This window comes from Schistocerca americana, chromosome 5, assembly GCF_021461395.2.
Source record: "Schistocerca americana isolate TAMUIC-IGC-003095 chromosome 5, iqSchAmer2.1, whole genome shotgun sequence".
Taxonomy (NCBI): domain Eukaryota; kingdom Metazoa; phylum Arthropoda; class Insecta; order Orthoptera; family Acrididae; genus Schistocerca; species Schistocerca americana.
In genome coordinates, this window is record NC_060123.1 from 215516442 (window position 1) to 215529925 (window position 13484).

A 13484-nucleotide genomic window follows, 5' to 3' on the forward strand; every position below is an offset into this window, starting at 1 on the left:
TATCACTTACTACATTTTCACTGTTGATGCAGTAAACCTGTTGCCTCAGGTATGACGTCTAAATTTATTACTTCTTTGCTAATAACTCTATTTACAACACATTTAGCAGACAGTTTCCACATATGCCACTGACTGTACCTACAAAATTATATCGTTGTATGGCACAGAGAGAGGGAATGAGGAGATAGATATAGAGGAGGGGCAGAGAGAGAGGCTGACTTATCAAACTGTATATACATACCTGGGCAACATTGGGTACTCAGATAGTAATAAATAATTATCCATAGTTGCAGACAGGAATAATCCTTTCATCTGTGAATAACTTATTTGTGAATAAATTTGTCTGAATGATCTACTTATCTGAATAATTATCTAGACAGAAACCGATTCGAATAATGCCAATCTCTGCTTGCTTATCTTCCCAGTCAGTGCAGTCAATGTTACCAGCTTTAATGAGTTCTTTTAGTCCGTTTGCTAGATTTACTTATGAGAGCCTGTAGTGTACCTGGACTGAAGTTTTTTGATGATTATAAACAAAGTTGACAGTTGCAATCAGTTGTCATGCTCCTCAATCAAAATATTTTTTACTTATTCTATCCGAAATATGTGTCAATGTCAGTGTAACTTTAGCTGCAGACTGAATGCAAACATTATTTCAATGGTTATTTTTGATGCAAAGTTACAGTTTCACAACTACATCTATGACCTACAGTATCTTTAAATGTTCGGTTATCACTAATTTTCATTATACGTAAACACATTTAGTCACTGTGGTAACATTTGGTGAATCTCAGGTATACAAAATACACATTCTCTGTAGGAAATATGGAAAATCAACAGCTAAAAAGAAATTCTAGTTCTAAATGCATTCCAACACTTGCTGGACCCATTTGTGCTGCTATAATGCGACAAACCTGTTACCTTAGCTGTGTGGCAGGGATTCTAGTCTGTTGGCCCACACTCAGCAAGTAAACTCCGTATGATTGTGAGTAAGGAACGTGCATGACCAAAGCAAGTTATGTGGATGGACACTGCTCACGAGTGAGGATGCAGTGTCCTAAGTGCACGCGCGCACACGCGCACATACTATTTAGGAATTAATTTCCTTTGAAATGAATAAACTGTTAAATATTTCAATAAGAAAAGTTTTATTGTTTCTCATTATATAAAATCTTGTCTGAATCTACGCGCGCGCGCGCACACACTCACACTCACACACACACACACACACACACACACACACACACACAACCACTCTTATGGTTTGTCAATGTATGGATATTTCACATTCTCCTTGCCAGCTGGCTTAGCATGTCCAAGACATAAAATCTCATCATCTCGTAATGTATATGCTAAGTTCCGGATAGCCAAAGGTTCTGGCTTTTGTTTCAGTTCCTTTATTTGGTCTCTCAGCTTGGCACAAAGTGTTACTTGCATATTCTTCTCTTGTAGGCGCTGTTCAGCTCTACTCTTCCAGAAAAGAATTTGTCCATTCTATAAAAAAAAAAAAAAGAGGGTTAGTTTCCACCACTTAAAAATAAAACACTAAACATTAAGTTGATGAACTAGAATGAACATTATTTACAGATTACATGCTTATTTTGGACAAAGAATGTGCTTTTTCATAAGATATTACTTTATTTTTCTTCAGTTCCTCACTTAATAAACCACTGTTACAGAATTCTCTCACAATTGCATCTGCACAACATGTAAGTGAGGTAAGACTATGTAAACTCCGCTGTGTTTCGCCACTCATGACGGTTCTCTGATAGTTATGAATCATTAACAAACCAACTGAAAATAAATCACTTCATTTTAAGTGGAATGCATTTTAGATAGTAAGCAAAGCAGAGGTCTCATCTTTTTGAATGGTCACCATGCAAGTGGGTGCATGGGGGACCCAACTCAATATTTACAAAGAACGTGGAGCATAGGCTTCGGTGTTGAATGGCACTTCCCATCCAGTGCTCCACATTTCCCCTACAATGCCTTCCTGTAGCCCCCACCACTACCACCCTCCCAATGCATGCCCTGCCGTCTGCACATCTACCAGCTGCGGTATTCAGCACTTCTAGGCATCAGTATAACCTGTGAGGTCAAGGAGCTGTTTGGTTTCCTCTATGAAAAAGTGATTCCACTACTGCAGCGTATATACACGGGCAAGGAAAAAATATTCCCATTTTTACCAGTTAAAAGTACACTTTTTCCGTGTTAAGTGACAGTATACTTTTCCTCAGAACTGTAAAATTATCAATCCTATGAATGGTTATGGTTTTATACACTGGCGTATAATTTCCTGGCACTTTAGAAAATGAAACTCAGACAAAAAAACACCTTTTGGAAAGATGTCTGATGTGCAGTAAGATGTATACTGCATATTTTCGTATTACGAAAGTATAAATTTGAATTCCACGAAGCACCGCATGTTACTTTCCGAAGCATTGAAATCGAGGTTGCGATGCAATTTTGTAAGCCAGCCATAGCTCATGTCATGTGATCTTGCCAGCTGGTGGCAGCAGATATTCAGAGCATACGACATGTAATTTAGTCAGCCAATAGCAACATCACTGTTAAGTAGCGCGAACACACAAATGGGAAAAGTTACTTGTTAAAATTAATGTGGATAATGTTGCTACAAGAAAAGAAAAGCTTTCACATATAATATTGGTTTACAACACATTAATAAGCTGCAAGAGTAGCTAAGCTTTCACACATAATGTTGATTTCTTTTTTTTAGTGCGTGTTACACATTAAGATACATTACACAAATGTGCCAGTAAAATTTTTAAAAACGACATAAATGTCTGATCTTCTGGTCCCAAAATTATTCTAATTGGTCGTACTCAAAGAGATGATTTTTAAATGAGAGTCAAATGCTCTGTAATTTAAGAAATTCATCGTACATTCTCACATATAGTTAATTTGTGCAAAAGTAAATTTACTTTTAAAGTAACGCTTTTCAAACAACCATTCGCAATATTTTCCTGCAATCTGTTAGAAATGTTCACTTTAGCAGTTGCCACAGAGCCCGGGTAACAGGTGTCACTGCGCTTGCGCAGCTACACTGAAGGAGGAAGCCCGTATATTCGTATGTGTAATACATTAGATAATCTTACTTTATGTCATAACCGAAACAAGACATTAGAGTATACTCCAAGGGCATTGGAATTTTGTGAGCCATATTAAAATGCATAATTCGGCTTGAAGTGCACTTGAAATGCAGCAAACAGTTGACTCTAGCCAATAGTGTGGAATTAAAAACTTCATTTCAAGTAAATTGATTGCCTCAGCGGAAAAGATTAATAAAAGCCAAATTTTCTTTAGCAAACGGGCGGGGGGGGGGGGGGGGGACGGGGGGGGGGGGGACACCTTCACTGTTCTACGAGGTGATTAATGCTTGACCATCAGAAAGGTGTAAATAAAATAAAATCTGAAATTAATAATATGTTTTGGCCTTCTGTAATTATGTGAATGTATTTTAATTTACTTGACAGCTCCCGACTACAGAAATCTGATTTGTTTTCATTTGGCATGAGAGCAATAAACGAAGAGGAAACAGCAAAATCACAAGACAAACACGGGTCATGTGGAGACTACCCACCTTCCCCTACTAGATAGTGCCGCCAGAAGTGGGAAAAGGTACTACACGACTCAACTGCGCATGCGCATGATCTCGCTCGCAACTGCTCAGACGAATGTAATGTAAGCAATTGTGACGTCACGCTCATCGGAGGCAATGTTTTGTTATGAAGCATTGCATAGTCTTCCTAAAGCCTTTGACACACTTTGCTGTTGGCATACGCTTGTATGAGCACTGTGATTTTTTTTGTTGTATATGGCGCATTTCCTTTTACATTTTTTCCTCTTGTTCGTGTTTTAGTGCTGAAAAAATTCCTGGGTTTTTCCCGGATCTCCCAGTTGTCCCCTTCATATACACCCTGTACTGACTGACGGTCTCTTCCACCAGAGGTTTTATGTGGTATGGAGGCCCATATGGCCCTGATAAACAGGTGGTGCTTCCCAGTCAGTATATCGTGCTGCATAATGGGGACAACTGGTAATGAAATTGGCAGATTGAATGACTCAGCAAAATGTGTCAACATGTCCACAAAATTCTCTCTTCTTTCCCTACAAGTGTGTGAGTTAGACTATAAAAGCCATGCCCTGCTGTAGAAGTAGTCAGGTTAGTTCGACTTTGATCAGGCGGAATTTGATAGGTACCAGCATCGGCAGATCAGGACTGGGTCACAGATGTGTTTCAGAGCACAGAGCAGCAGTGTAGGGCACGGCAGCACTGAATCCAGTCCAACGAACAAGCCCTATCAGAGACGCCAAGTGACACATGCATGTGCACCCACAAAGATACAATCGAGCTCCACCACAGACACACACACACACACACACACACACACACACACAAAGGGCTGACTAGCTGCAGCTTGATCCTGCTGGCAGCACTTGTAAACAGTAGGGGGCACTATGACAGAAGAAAATGAGGGATAGCACACATGTAGACAGAGTATATGTTTACACGACTGTAACAGTTATTATAAGTATAGTTTATGGCATTGCTGAACATTAAGCAGCAGATTTGTGCACTGCTCCCTGGTGCGACAGGCCCTGTAGACATGTGGCTGTGGCATGTTTGCAGCTGTGGTAAAACCACACTATTGTCAAGATACTGATCATTCTGGCTGCTGACTACAGTACAAGTGCTCAGATGATAGGAATTGACAAGCTGACAACAGTTATAATCTCAAAGCTTTCTTGCTATTTATAAAAGTAGCAGACCCTTCTCAAAGGCCAACCCAGACTGCATAAGAGGAGATAGTACCGATGACAACAGCATGGTGCCCTTCATGGTATAGAGGTGACACTGGAGTTCTATTGTGTAAGTTTTTTGGTTAGGATTATTTCACTGGGGAGGCTAGATTGGAAGATAAAGCTATAGAAAGGTTCGGTATGGAGGTGCTCATGTTAATAGCACATACCATATTCACTCGAATCTAAGCCGCACTCGAATCTAAGCCGCACTCGAATCTAAGCCGCACTCGAATCTAAGCCGCACTCGAATCTAAGCCGCACTCGAATCTAAGCCGCACTCGAATCTAAGCCGCACTCGAATCTAAGCCGCACTCGAATCTAAGCCGCACTCGAATCTAAGCCGCACTCGAATCTAAGCCGCACTCGAATCTAAGCCGCACTCGAATCTAAGCCGCACTCGAATCTAAGCCGCACTCGAATCTAAGCCGCACTCGAATCTAAGCCGCACTCGAATCTAAGCCGCACTCGAATCTAAGCCGCACTCGAATCTAAGCCGCACTCGAATCTAAGCCGCACCTGAAAAATGAGACTCTAAAGCAAGGGAGAAAAATTTTCCCGAATTTAAGCCACACCTGAAATTTGGGACTCGAAATTCAAGGGGAGAGAAAAGTTTTAGACCGCACCTCCAAATCGAAACAAAGTTTGTCCATTGTAACATGAGACACAATTTAGGTCAAATGGATGAATATACAGCTACAGTAGTTTGGTTCGAGTCGTAAGCTTAACAGTTAAGCTTTACCAAGTAGCCATTGCTGTGTGTCAGGTGCTCGGTCCTTATTTGTGTGGGTGCCCTTCCTTTTTCACGTGCTTCGCCTTGTTTGAATCGATTGCTTATTTTGCTTTGATATGATAAGTGTCATTCTCTTTTTTATAGGTGTTTACGTCACTCTAAGCTGGAACTGCATTATTTTAATGTGTCGTGCATTGTTTGTCGCATTCTGATAATGAGTGTTTACGACCTGACACCGCTCGCGACATGGCTTCCTTTTGTGCGCGCTACTGCGGCTTACAATTAAAAAGAGAGAGAGAGAGAGAGAGAGAGAGAGAGAGAGAGAGAGAGAGAGAGAGAGAGAGTGAGGCTGTGGCTAAGCCATGTCTCCGCAGTACGCAGTATCCTTTCTTTCAAGAGTGCTAGTTCTGCAAGGTTCGCAGGAGAGCTTCTGTAAAGTTTGGAAGGTAGGAGACGAGATACTGACAGAAGTAAGGCTGTGAGGACCGGGCTTGAGTCGTGCTTCGGTAGCTCAGATGGTAGAGCACTTGCCTGCGAAAGGCAAAGGTCCCGAGTTCGAGTCTTGGTTGGGCACACAGTTTTAATCTGCCAGGAAGTTTCATATCAGCGCACACTCCGCTGCAGAGTGAAAATCTCATTCGGGTTATCAAGTGCTGAGTGTGGAGATTCTGTGGACGTCGGTGGTGTTACGCCATGACATCATTTCACTGATGGAAAAACTCTTGCATTTTCAGGAACATAATACACTGAGCTGTTCAATTGAGAATGTACATTTACAGCTACTAACTTTACAAAGCACTAACTGGGAATGTAGTACCTGTTTATCAGACACAGTATGACATTCCACACCAACTAAAACCAGTGGAGGAGGAGAGCATCCATCAGCAGGTACTGAAGAGTATTACAGACACTTAAACCAGTGCATAACACCTGATATGTATCCTTCACCAACATCATGGCAGCAGTAGACGATATGGGGCAGTACTAGTTTTTCACTACCATGGATGTATGAAGAGGATTTCCATTAACTAAAGGTAGGTCTGCAGGACCGATCTATAACTGATTTCATAGTTACTTCTTGCCATTACCAATATCAAATGATACCTTTCGGGTTGGGGAATGTGCCAGCTACTTTCTGGCATCCTATGCAGTATGAAAGCACGTCAGCACATGGCGTAACTAGGTGACACAACAGTGTTTTCCAGTGGCATCAAAGACCCTATTGCAAGTTTGTGAAACATACTGGAATGGGAAAGCTGCACGATTCACATCAGCTTTATCAAAGTGTCAGTTGTAATCTCAATTAAGTTTGGTATCTACAGCATGTCATAAGCTAGATCAAATCCCACCAGACCCTCTAGTACTAGAAGCAGGGCACGGCTTTTCAGGCCCATGACAAAAACACCCTCCAGGATGTAAAAGCAGCTACAGTCCTTCCTAAGCCTAGCTAACTACCATAAAAACTTTATGTTCAACTTTGTAAAGATTGTCAAGCCGAGCCGAGATGAATCACACTACTTCAGAAACATAAATGCCCAGCCTAAAACAAAGAATGACTTATTTCCATAGCTATTTCTGTGGGGCTATTTTAAAATGTCATAGAAACATGCCACAATCAAAGGGTTGTTGTTGTTGTCTTCAGTCCTGAGACTGGTTTGATGCAGCTCTCCATGCTACTCTATCCTGTACAAGCCTCTCCATCTCCCAGTACCTACCGCAACCTACATCCTTCTGAATCTGCTTAGTGTATTCATCTCTTGGTCTCCGTCTACGATTTTTACCCTCCACGCTGCCCTCCAATACTAAATTGGTGATCCCTTGATGCCTCAGAACATGTCCTACCAACCGATCCCTTCTTCTAGTCAAGTTGTGCCACAAACTTCTCTTCTCCCCAATCCTATTCAATACTTCCTCATTAGTTGTGTGATCTACCCATCTAATCTAAAGCATTCTTCTGTAGCACCACATTTCAAAACCTTCTATTCTCTTCTTGTCCAAACTATTTATCGTCCATGTTTCACTTCCATACATGGCTACACTCCATACAAATACTTTCAGAAATGACTTCCTCACACTTAAATCTATACTCGATGTTAACAAATTTCTCTTCTTCAGAAATGCTTTCCTTGCCATTGCAAGTCTACATTTTATATCCTCTACTTCGACCATCACCAGTTATTTTGCTCCCCAAATAGCAAAACTCCTTTACTACTTTAAGTGTCTCATTTCCTAATCTAATTCCCTCAGCATCACCCGACTTAATTTGACTACATTCCATTATCCTGGTTTTGCTTTTGTTGATGTTCATCTCATATCCTCCTTTCAAGACACTATCCATTCCGTTCAACTGCTCTTCCAAGTCCTTCGCTGTCTCTGATACAATTACAATGTCATCGGCGAACCTCAAAGTTTTTATTTCTTCTCCATGGATTTTAATGCCTACTCTGAATTTTTCTTTTGTTTCCTTTACTGTTTGCTCAATATACAATTTGAACAACATCGGGGAGAGGCTACAACCCCGTCTTACTCCCTTCCCAACCACTGCTTCCCTTTCATGTCCCTCAACTCTTATAACTGCCATCTGGTTTCTGTACAAATTGTAAATAGCCTTTCGCTCCCTGTATTTTACCCCTGCCACCTTCAGAATTTGAAAGAGAGTATTCCAGTCAACATTGTCAAAAGCTCTCTCTAAGTCTACAAATGCTAGAAACGTAGGTTTGCCCTTCCTTAATCTAGCTTCTAAGATAAGTCGTAGGGTCAGTATTGACTCACATGTTCCAACATTTCTACGGAATCCAAACTGATCTTCCCAGAGAGGTCGGCTTCTACTAGTTTTTCCATTCTTCTATAAAGAATTCGCATTAGTATTTTGCAGCTGTGACTTATTAAACTGATAGTTCGGTAATTTTCACATCGGTCTGCACCTGCTTTCTTTGGGATTGGAATAATTATATTCTTCTTGAAGTCTGAGGGTATTTTGCCTGTTTCGTACATCTTGCTCACCATATGGTAGAGTTTTGTCAGGACTGCCTCTCCCAAGGCCGTCAGTAGTTCTAATCAAATGTTGTCTAATCCGGGGGCCTTGTTTCGACTCAGGTCTTTCAGTGCTCTGTCAAACTCTTCACGCAATATCGTATCTCTCATTTCATGCCCTTGTATGCACCCTCTATATACTCCTTCCAACTTTCTGCTTTCCCTTCTCTGCTTAGAACTGGGTTTCCATCTGAGCTCTTGATATTCATGCAAGTGGTTCTCTTATCTCCAAAGGTCTCTTTAATTTTCCTGTAGGCAGTATCTATCTTACCCCTAGTGAGATAAGCCTCTACATCCTTACATTTGTCCTCTAGCCATCCCTGCTTAGCCATTTTGCACTTCCAGTTGATCTCGTTTTTGAGACGTTTGTATTCCTTTTTGCCTGCTTCATTTACTGCATTTTCATATTTTCTCCTTTCATCAATTAAATTCAGTATTTCTTCTGTTACCCAAGGATTTCTACTAGCCCTCATCTTTTTACCTAGTTGGTCCTCTGCTGCCTTCACTACTGCATCTCTCAAAGCTACCTATTCTTCTTCTACTGTATTTCTTTCCCCCATTCTTGTCAATTGTTCCCTTATGCTCTCCCTGAAACTCTGTACAACCTCTGGTTCTTTCAGTTTACCCAGGTCCCATCTCCTTAAATTCCCACCTTTTTGCCGTTTCTTCAGTTTTAATCTACAGGTCATAACCAATAGATTGTGGCCAGAGTCCACATCTGCCTCTGGAAATGTCCTACAATTTAAAACCTGGTTTCTAAATCTCGGTCTTACCATTAGATAATCTATCTGAAACCTGTCAGTATCTCCAGGCTTCTTCCATGTATACAGCCTTCTTTTATGATTCTTGAACCAAGTGTTAGCTATGATTAAGTTGTGCTCTGCGCAAAATTCTACCAGATGGCTTCTTCTTTCATTTCTTAGCCCCAATCCATATTCACCTACTACATTTCCTTCTCTCCCTCTTCCTACTACCGAATTCCAGTCACCCATGACTATTAAATTTTCGTCACCCTTCACTATCTGAATAATTTATCTTATTTCATCATACATTTCTTCGTCACCTGCAGAGCTAGTTGGCATATAAACTTGTACTACTGTAGTAGGCGTGGGCTTCGTATCTATCTTGGCCACAATAATGCGTTCACTATGCTGTTTGTAGTAGCTTACCCGCATTCCTATTTTCCTATTCATTATTAAACCTACTCCTGCATTACCCCTATTTGATTTTGTGTTTATAACTCTGTAGTCACCTGACCAGAAGTCTTGTTGCTCCTGCCACCAAAATTCACTAATTCCCACTATATCTAACTTTAACCTATCCATTTCCCTTTTTAAATTTTCTAACCTACCTGCCCAATTAAGGGATCTGACATTCCACGCTCTGATCCGTAGAACGCCAGTTTTCTTTGTCCTGATAACGACAGCCTCTTGAGTAGTCCCCCCACGGAGATCCGAATGGAGGACTATTTTACCTCCGGAATATTTTACCCAAGAGGACGCCATCATCATTTAATCATACAGTAAAGTTGCATGCCCTCGGGAAAAATTACAGCCGTAGTTTCCCCTTGCTTTTCAAAGGGTTACTCAATCGGAATGATCACAACAGATACCTATGATGTGTGTTGAGTGAATTCATCAACACAGTGATACACCAACTTTGTGAGGCAGAAGACTCAGTCCTTCACGGGAACTGTGCAACCACACACATTGATATTACATGTGAGGAGCTGCAGAGTGAGCAGTACCACTGACCTGCCAACACTTTACTTCCCAGGTAGTGGGGGATAAAACAAATTTTATATTATCAGACATGAGCAGGCAAGCAAATTTTAGTGCCAGCCAGCTTGTGTAATCAAGTGCTTAAGGACATCTTTGATTCAGTGCTGTCAACTGACCACCATGTTGTTCCGATTACTGGTGGTGAAACATTTAACATGACAGAACGCAATACATGAACGAGCATTTTTCCATACAGAAGGCAAGCAGAGCTGAATTGACAAGTACTACTACACTGAAGACAACAGAAAATTGGCAGGACATTCCAAATTATTGGCAGAGATTTTTATTCTCCTTTCATGTAGATGAGAATAAATACATTGTGGCCATTATAAACCACTTTCACAGTACTTGGCTGTGATAGCTATTCCAGACCAGCACTCCAAGAAATGTAGAGTGACAATGGTCACACTGAGGATAGCGAAGTTGAATCTTTCATCACAGACCAGTGCACCTATTTTGAATCTGAGTTGAGCTGACTCAACTTTATTGCCTGGAAGAGGGTGCTGCATCTCAATTCCAGTAAGCCTAATTGGGGAGGGGAGAATTCGAAAGTAGGTTAAGCCACTATATGAAGAGCCAGCATCACACGTGGGATGAGATCCATATATACACGGTAGTAGCTTGCAACACAACAGGTAAACAAGAGTTTCAGAATCCCCCGCTCTTTTAAGGTGGAACAACACACAACAGGAACTGAAGTTTCTTGCATCTGTGAATAAGTTGAAAATTATATGGAATACAAATAAATAAAAAATAAAAAAAAAAAATCACCAAAGCTGTGGAGTGCAAGAATTCACAGTTGATAGGAAACATTACCTCTGAAATGTCACATTGACCTACAGATGTTATCAAACAACCCAATTATGCTGAAGGGGAAGGCGAGTAGTATACTGGGCTATATCAGGTCATCTGAACTTCTTCCTCCATGATCATTAAATTGCCACGACCGTGAGAACTATCACTGTGAATGTAACCTGAATTCAGATCTGAACAGGCACTCCACCTTTATGCAGACCCCTGCTGCTCACATACAAGGTCTCTTCAAAAAACTCTGGAATATTCATAACTTCACGCCAGTAGTGTGTTGGAGCGAAATGCTGTTGGCATCCCATCAGTGCTTGTGTTTAATGAGTAACTGTTGGAAGTTTCATTGTTATACGTATGAAAGTTATTGTTCAGTGCTGTATTCGATAGAACATTGTGTTGCAGACTTTGCGAATTTCGAGATGGCACAGTTATAGGAGCAACGCATCTACATTAAATTTTCCATGGAACTCCAAAAAATCTTTACAGAAACTCACCATATAAGGCAGGAAGCCTACAGTGATGAGTGCTTAAGCCATACTCGGTGTTATGAATGGTTCACACAGTTTAAAAATGGTCGGACGGAAGTTGAAGGTGACCCTTGTTCTGGATGCCCTTGAATGACTACTAATGACGACCATCTCAGGATCGTCAAAGAAATTGTGCATGCCAATCAAAGACTGACTAACTGAGGAATTGCAGAAGGATGTAACATTTCAGTTGGGTTATTTCATGAAATCCTGACACAGCATCTCAGAATGCATCATGTAGCCACCAAGTTCGTCCCACAGCTCAAGAGTCAGACATTCACCTTGCAATCTGTGAAGAGCCTTTGTAGGCTGCAAATGACGGCGAGATGTTCCTTAACTGGTTATGAGATGTGGGTCTACGGTTATGATAATATTGAGACCACAGTTCAATCTTCACAATGGGTCGGAAGAGGTTCTCCAATACCAAAAAAAGTTTGTCATCAGGTCAGATCAAATGTCAAAAGCCATTCTGATAAGTTTTCTTTGAATCTGAAGGATTAGTTAATTATGAATATGTGCCACAGGGATTAACTGCTAATTGACGGTACTATCAGGATGTGTTACGACACCTTCGAGAAAATGTGAGAAGGAAATGACCTGAAATCTGGTGAGGTAATTCATGCTCTTGCATCACAATAATACACCTGCACACTCACCTCTGTTGGTGCGTGACTATTGCAAAGAAAACTAAATCACTGTGCTGCCTCATACTCCTCACTCTTCAGACCTCGCCCCTGCGACTTATTTTATTTTCATATTTGAAAATGCTGTTGAAAGGGCGAAGATTTGCAATGATAGATAAGATACAAGAAAATTTGCAGGTGGTGCTTCGCACGATCCAGCAAGAGGTGTACCCTGTCTGCTTCCAAAAGTCGAAACGGCATACAGAGAGGTGTATCAATTGGACAGGAGAGTATTTCAAAACGTACCATGCACAATAAGTAAAAACTAAATGTAGAAAAATTTTGTGGGCAAAGTTCTGGAATTATTTTAACAGTCCACATGATCTAAAAACAGAATAAAGGAAAGCAAGTGGGTACTGAACAACATGGCTCTGTAGTAACATGTTGTTACCCACATAAATAGCATTAGGATAACAGCCATAACAGAACACACTATGGCTGCCAATGGAAATAGAGGGACTTGGATTAACTGAATACAGTCAGAGATCTCCGAGTCAACCTTCTGCCTACATGTTACCATCATGGTTGCCATCTATTTCTGTTACCTTCCCACACAATGTATTCTTTGAAGTCATTACACCAAGATCCTTACTTGCTTCAACTCCACCACTGATTACTCTCGGCTCATCTTAACATGCTGATAGTGTCAGGGTACAACACATGTTCACAGAGGCTCCGGAACTAAGGATATGACAAGGGAAGATTGCACAAATCCATAGCATGAGGTTCACCAATACTGAAAAGCAACCAATGTATTTCTACAATATGTTAATGAACATATGTTCTCTGTTTACATGTGTGGAAGCTGGAGAGTGTGAATGAATGAAAAATGAGAATTCTCATTTTTACTGCCATAGAGGGGAGGAAATACAGCAACACCTCACTGCTTAGAGGTGTGCACGACTGAACTGGGCCACGACGGGGCGGCAGAGAGACACGATGGGGTGGGAGGGGTGGGGCAAAGATGGGTGGAGGGACAAAGACAAAGTGGAAGAGGGGGAGTAAATAAGAGGAGGTAAAGGAAATTATTCAGAAAGGTGATGGAGATGACAATTTAATTTTGGTGGAGAGTTGGAGTTCTGTAGTAAGGAATGAAAGA

General features: G+C 41.1%; 1 protein-coding gene across 2 annotated transcripts in view; it reads right to left on the reverse strand.

Moving 5' to 3' along the window:
* Positions 1 to 1171: 1171 nt before the first annotated feature.
* Positions 1172 to 13484, reverse strand: part of LOC124616124 (kinesin-like protein KIN-7M, chloroplastic) — a 276601-nt gene continuing 264288 nt past the window's right edge. For both annotated transcript variants that reach the window (XM_047144390.1, XM_047144391.1), the window contains one exon: positions 1172 to 1494. In XM_047144390.1, coding sequence (XP_047000346.1) covers positions 1258 to 1494 — 237 coding nt within the window. In that variant the 3' untranslated portion in view covers positions 1172 to 1257. The remainder of the gene's footprint in view (positions 1495 to 13484) is intronic.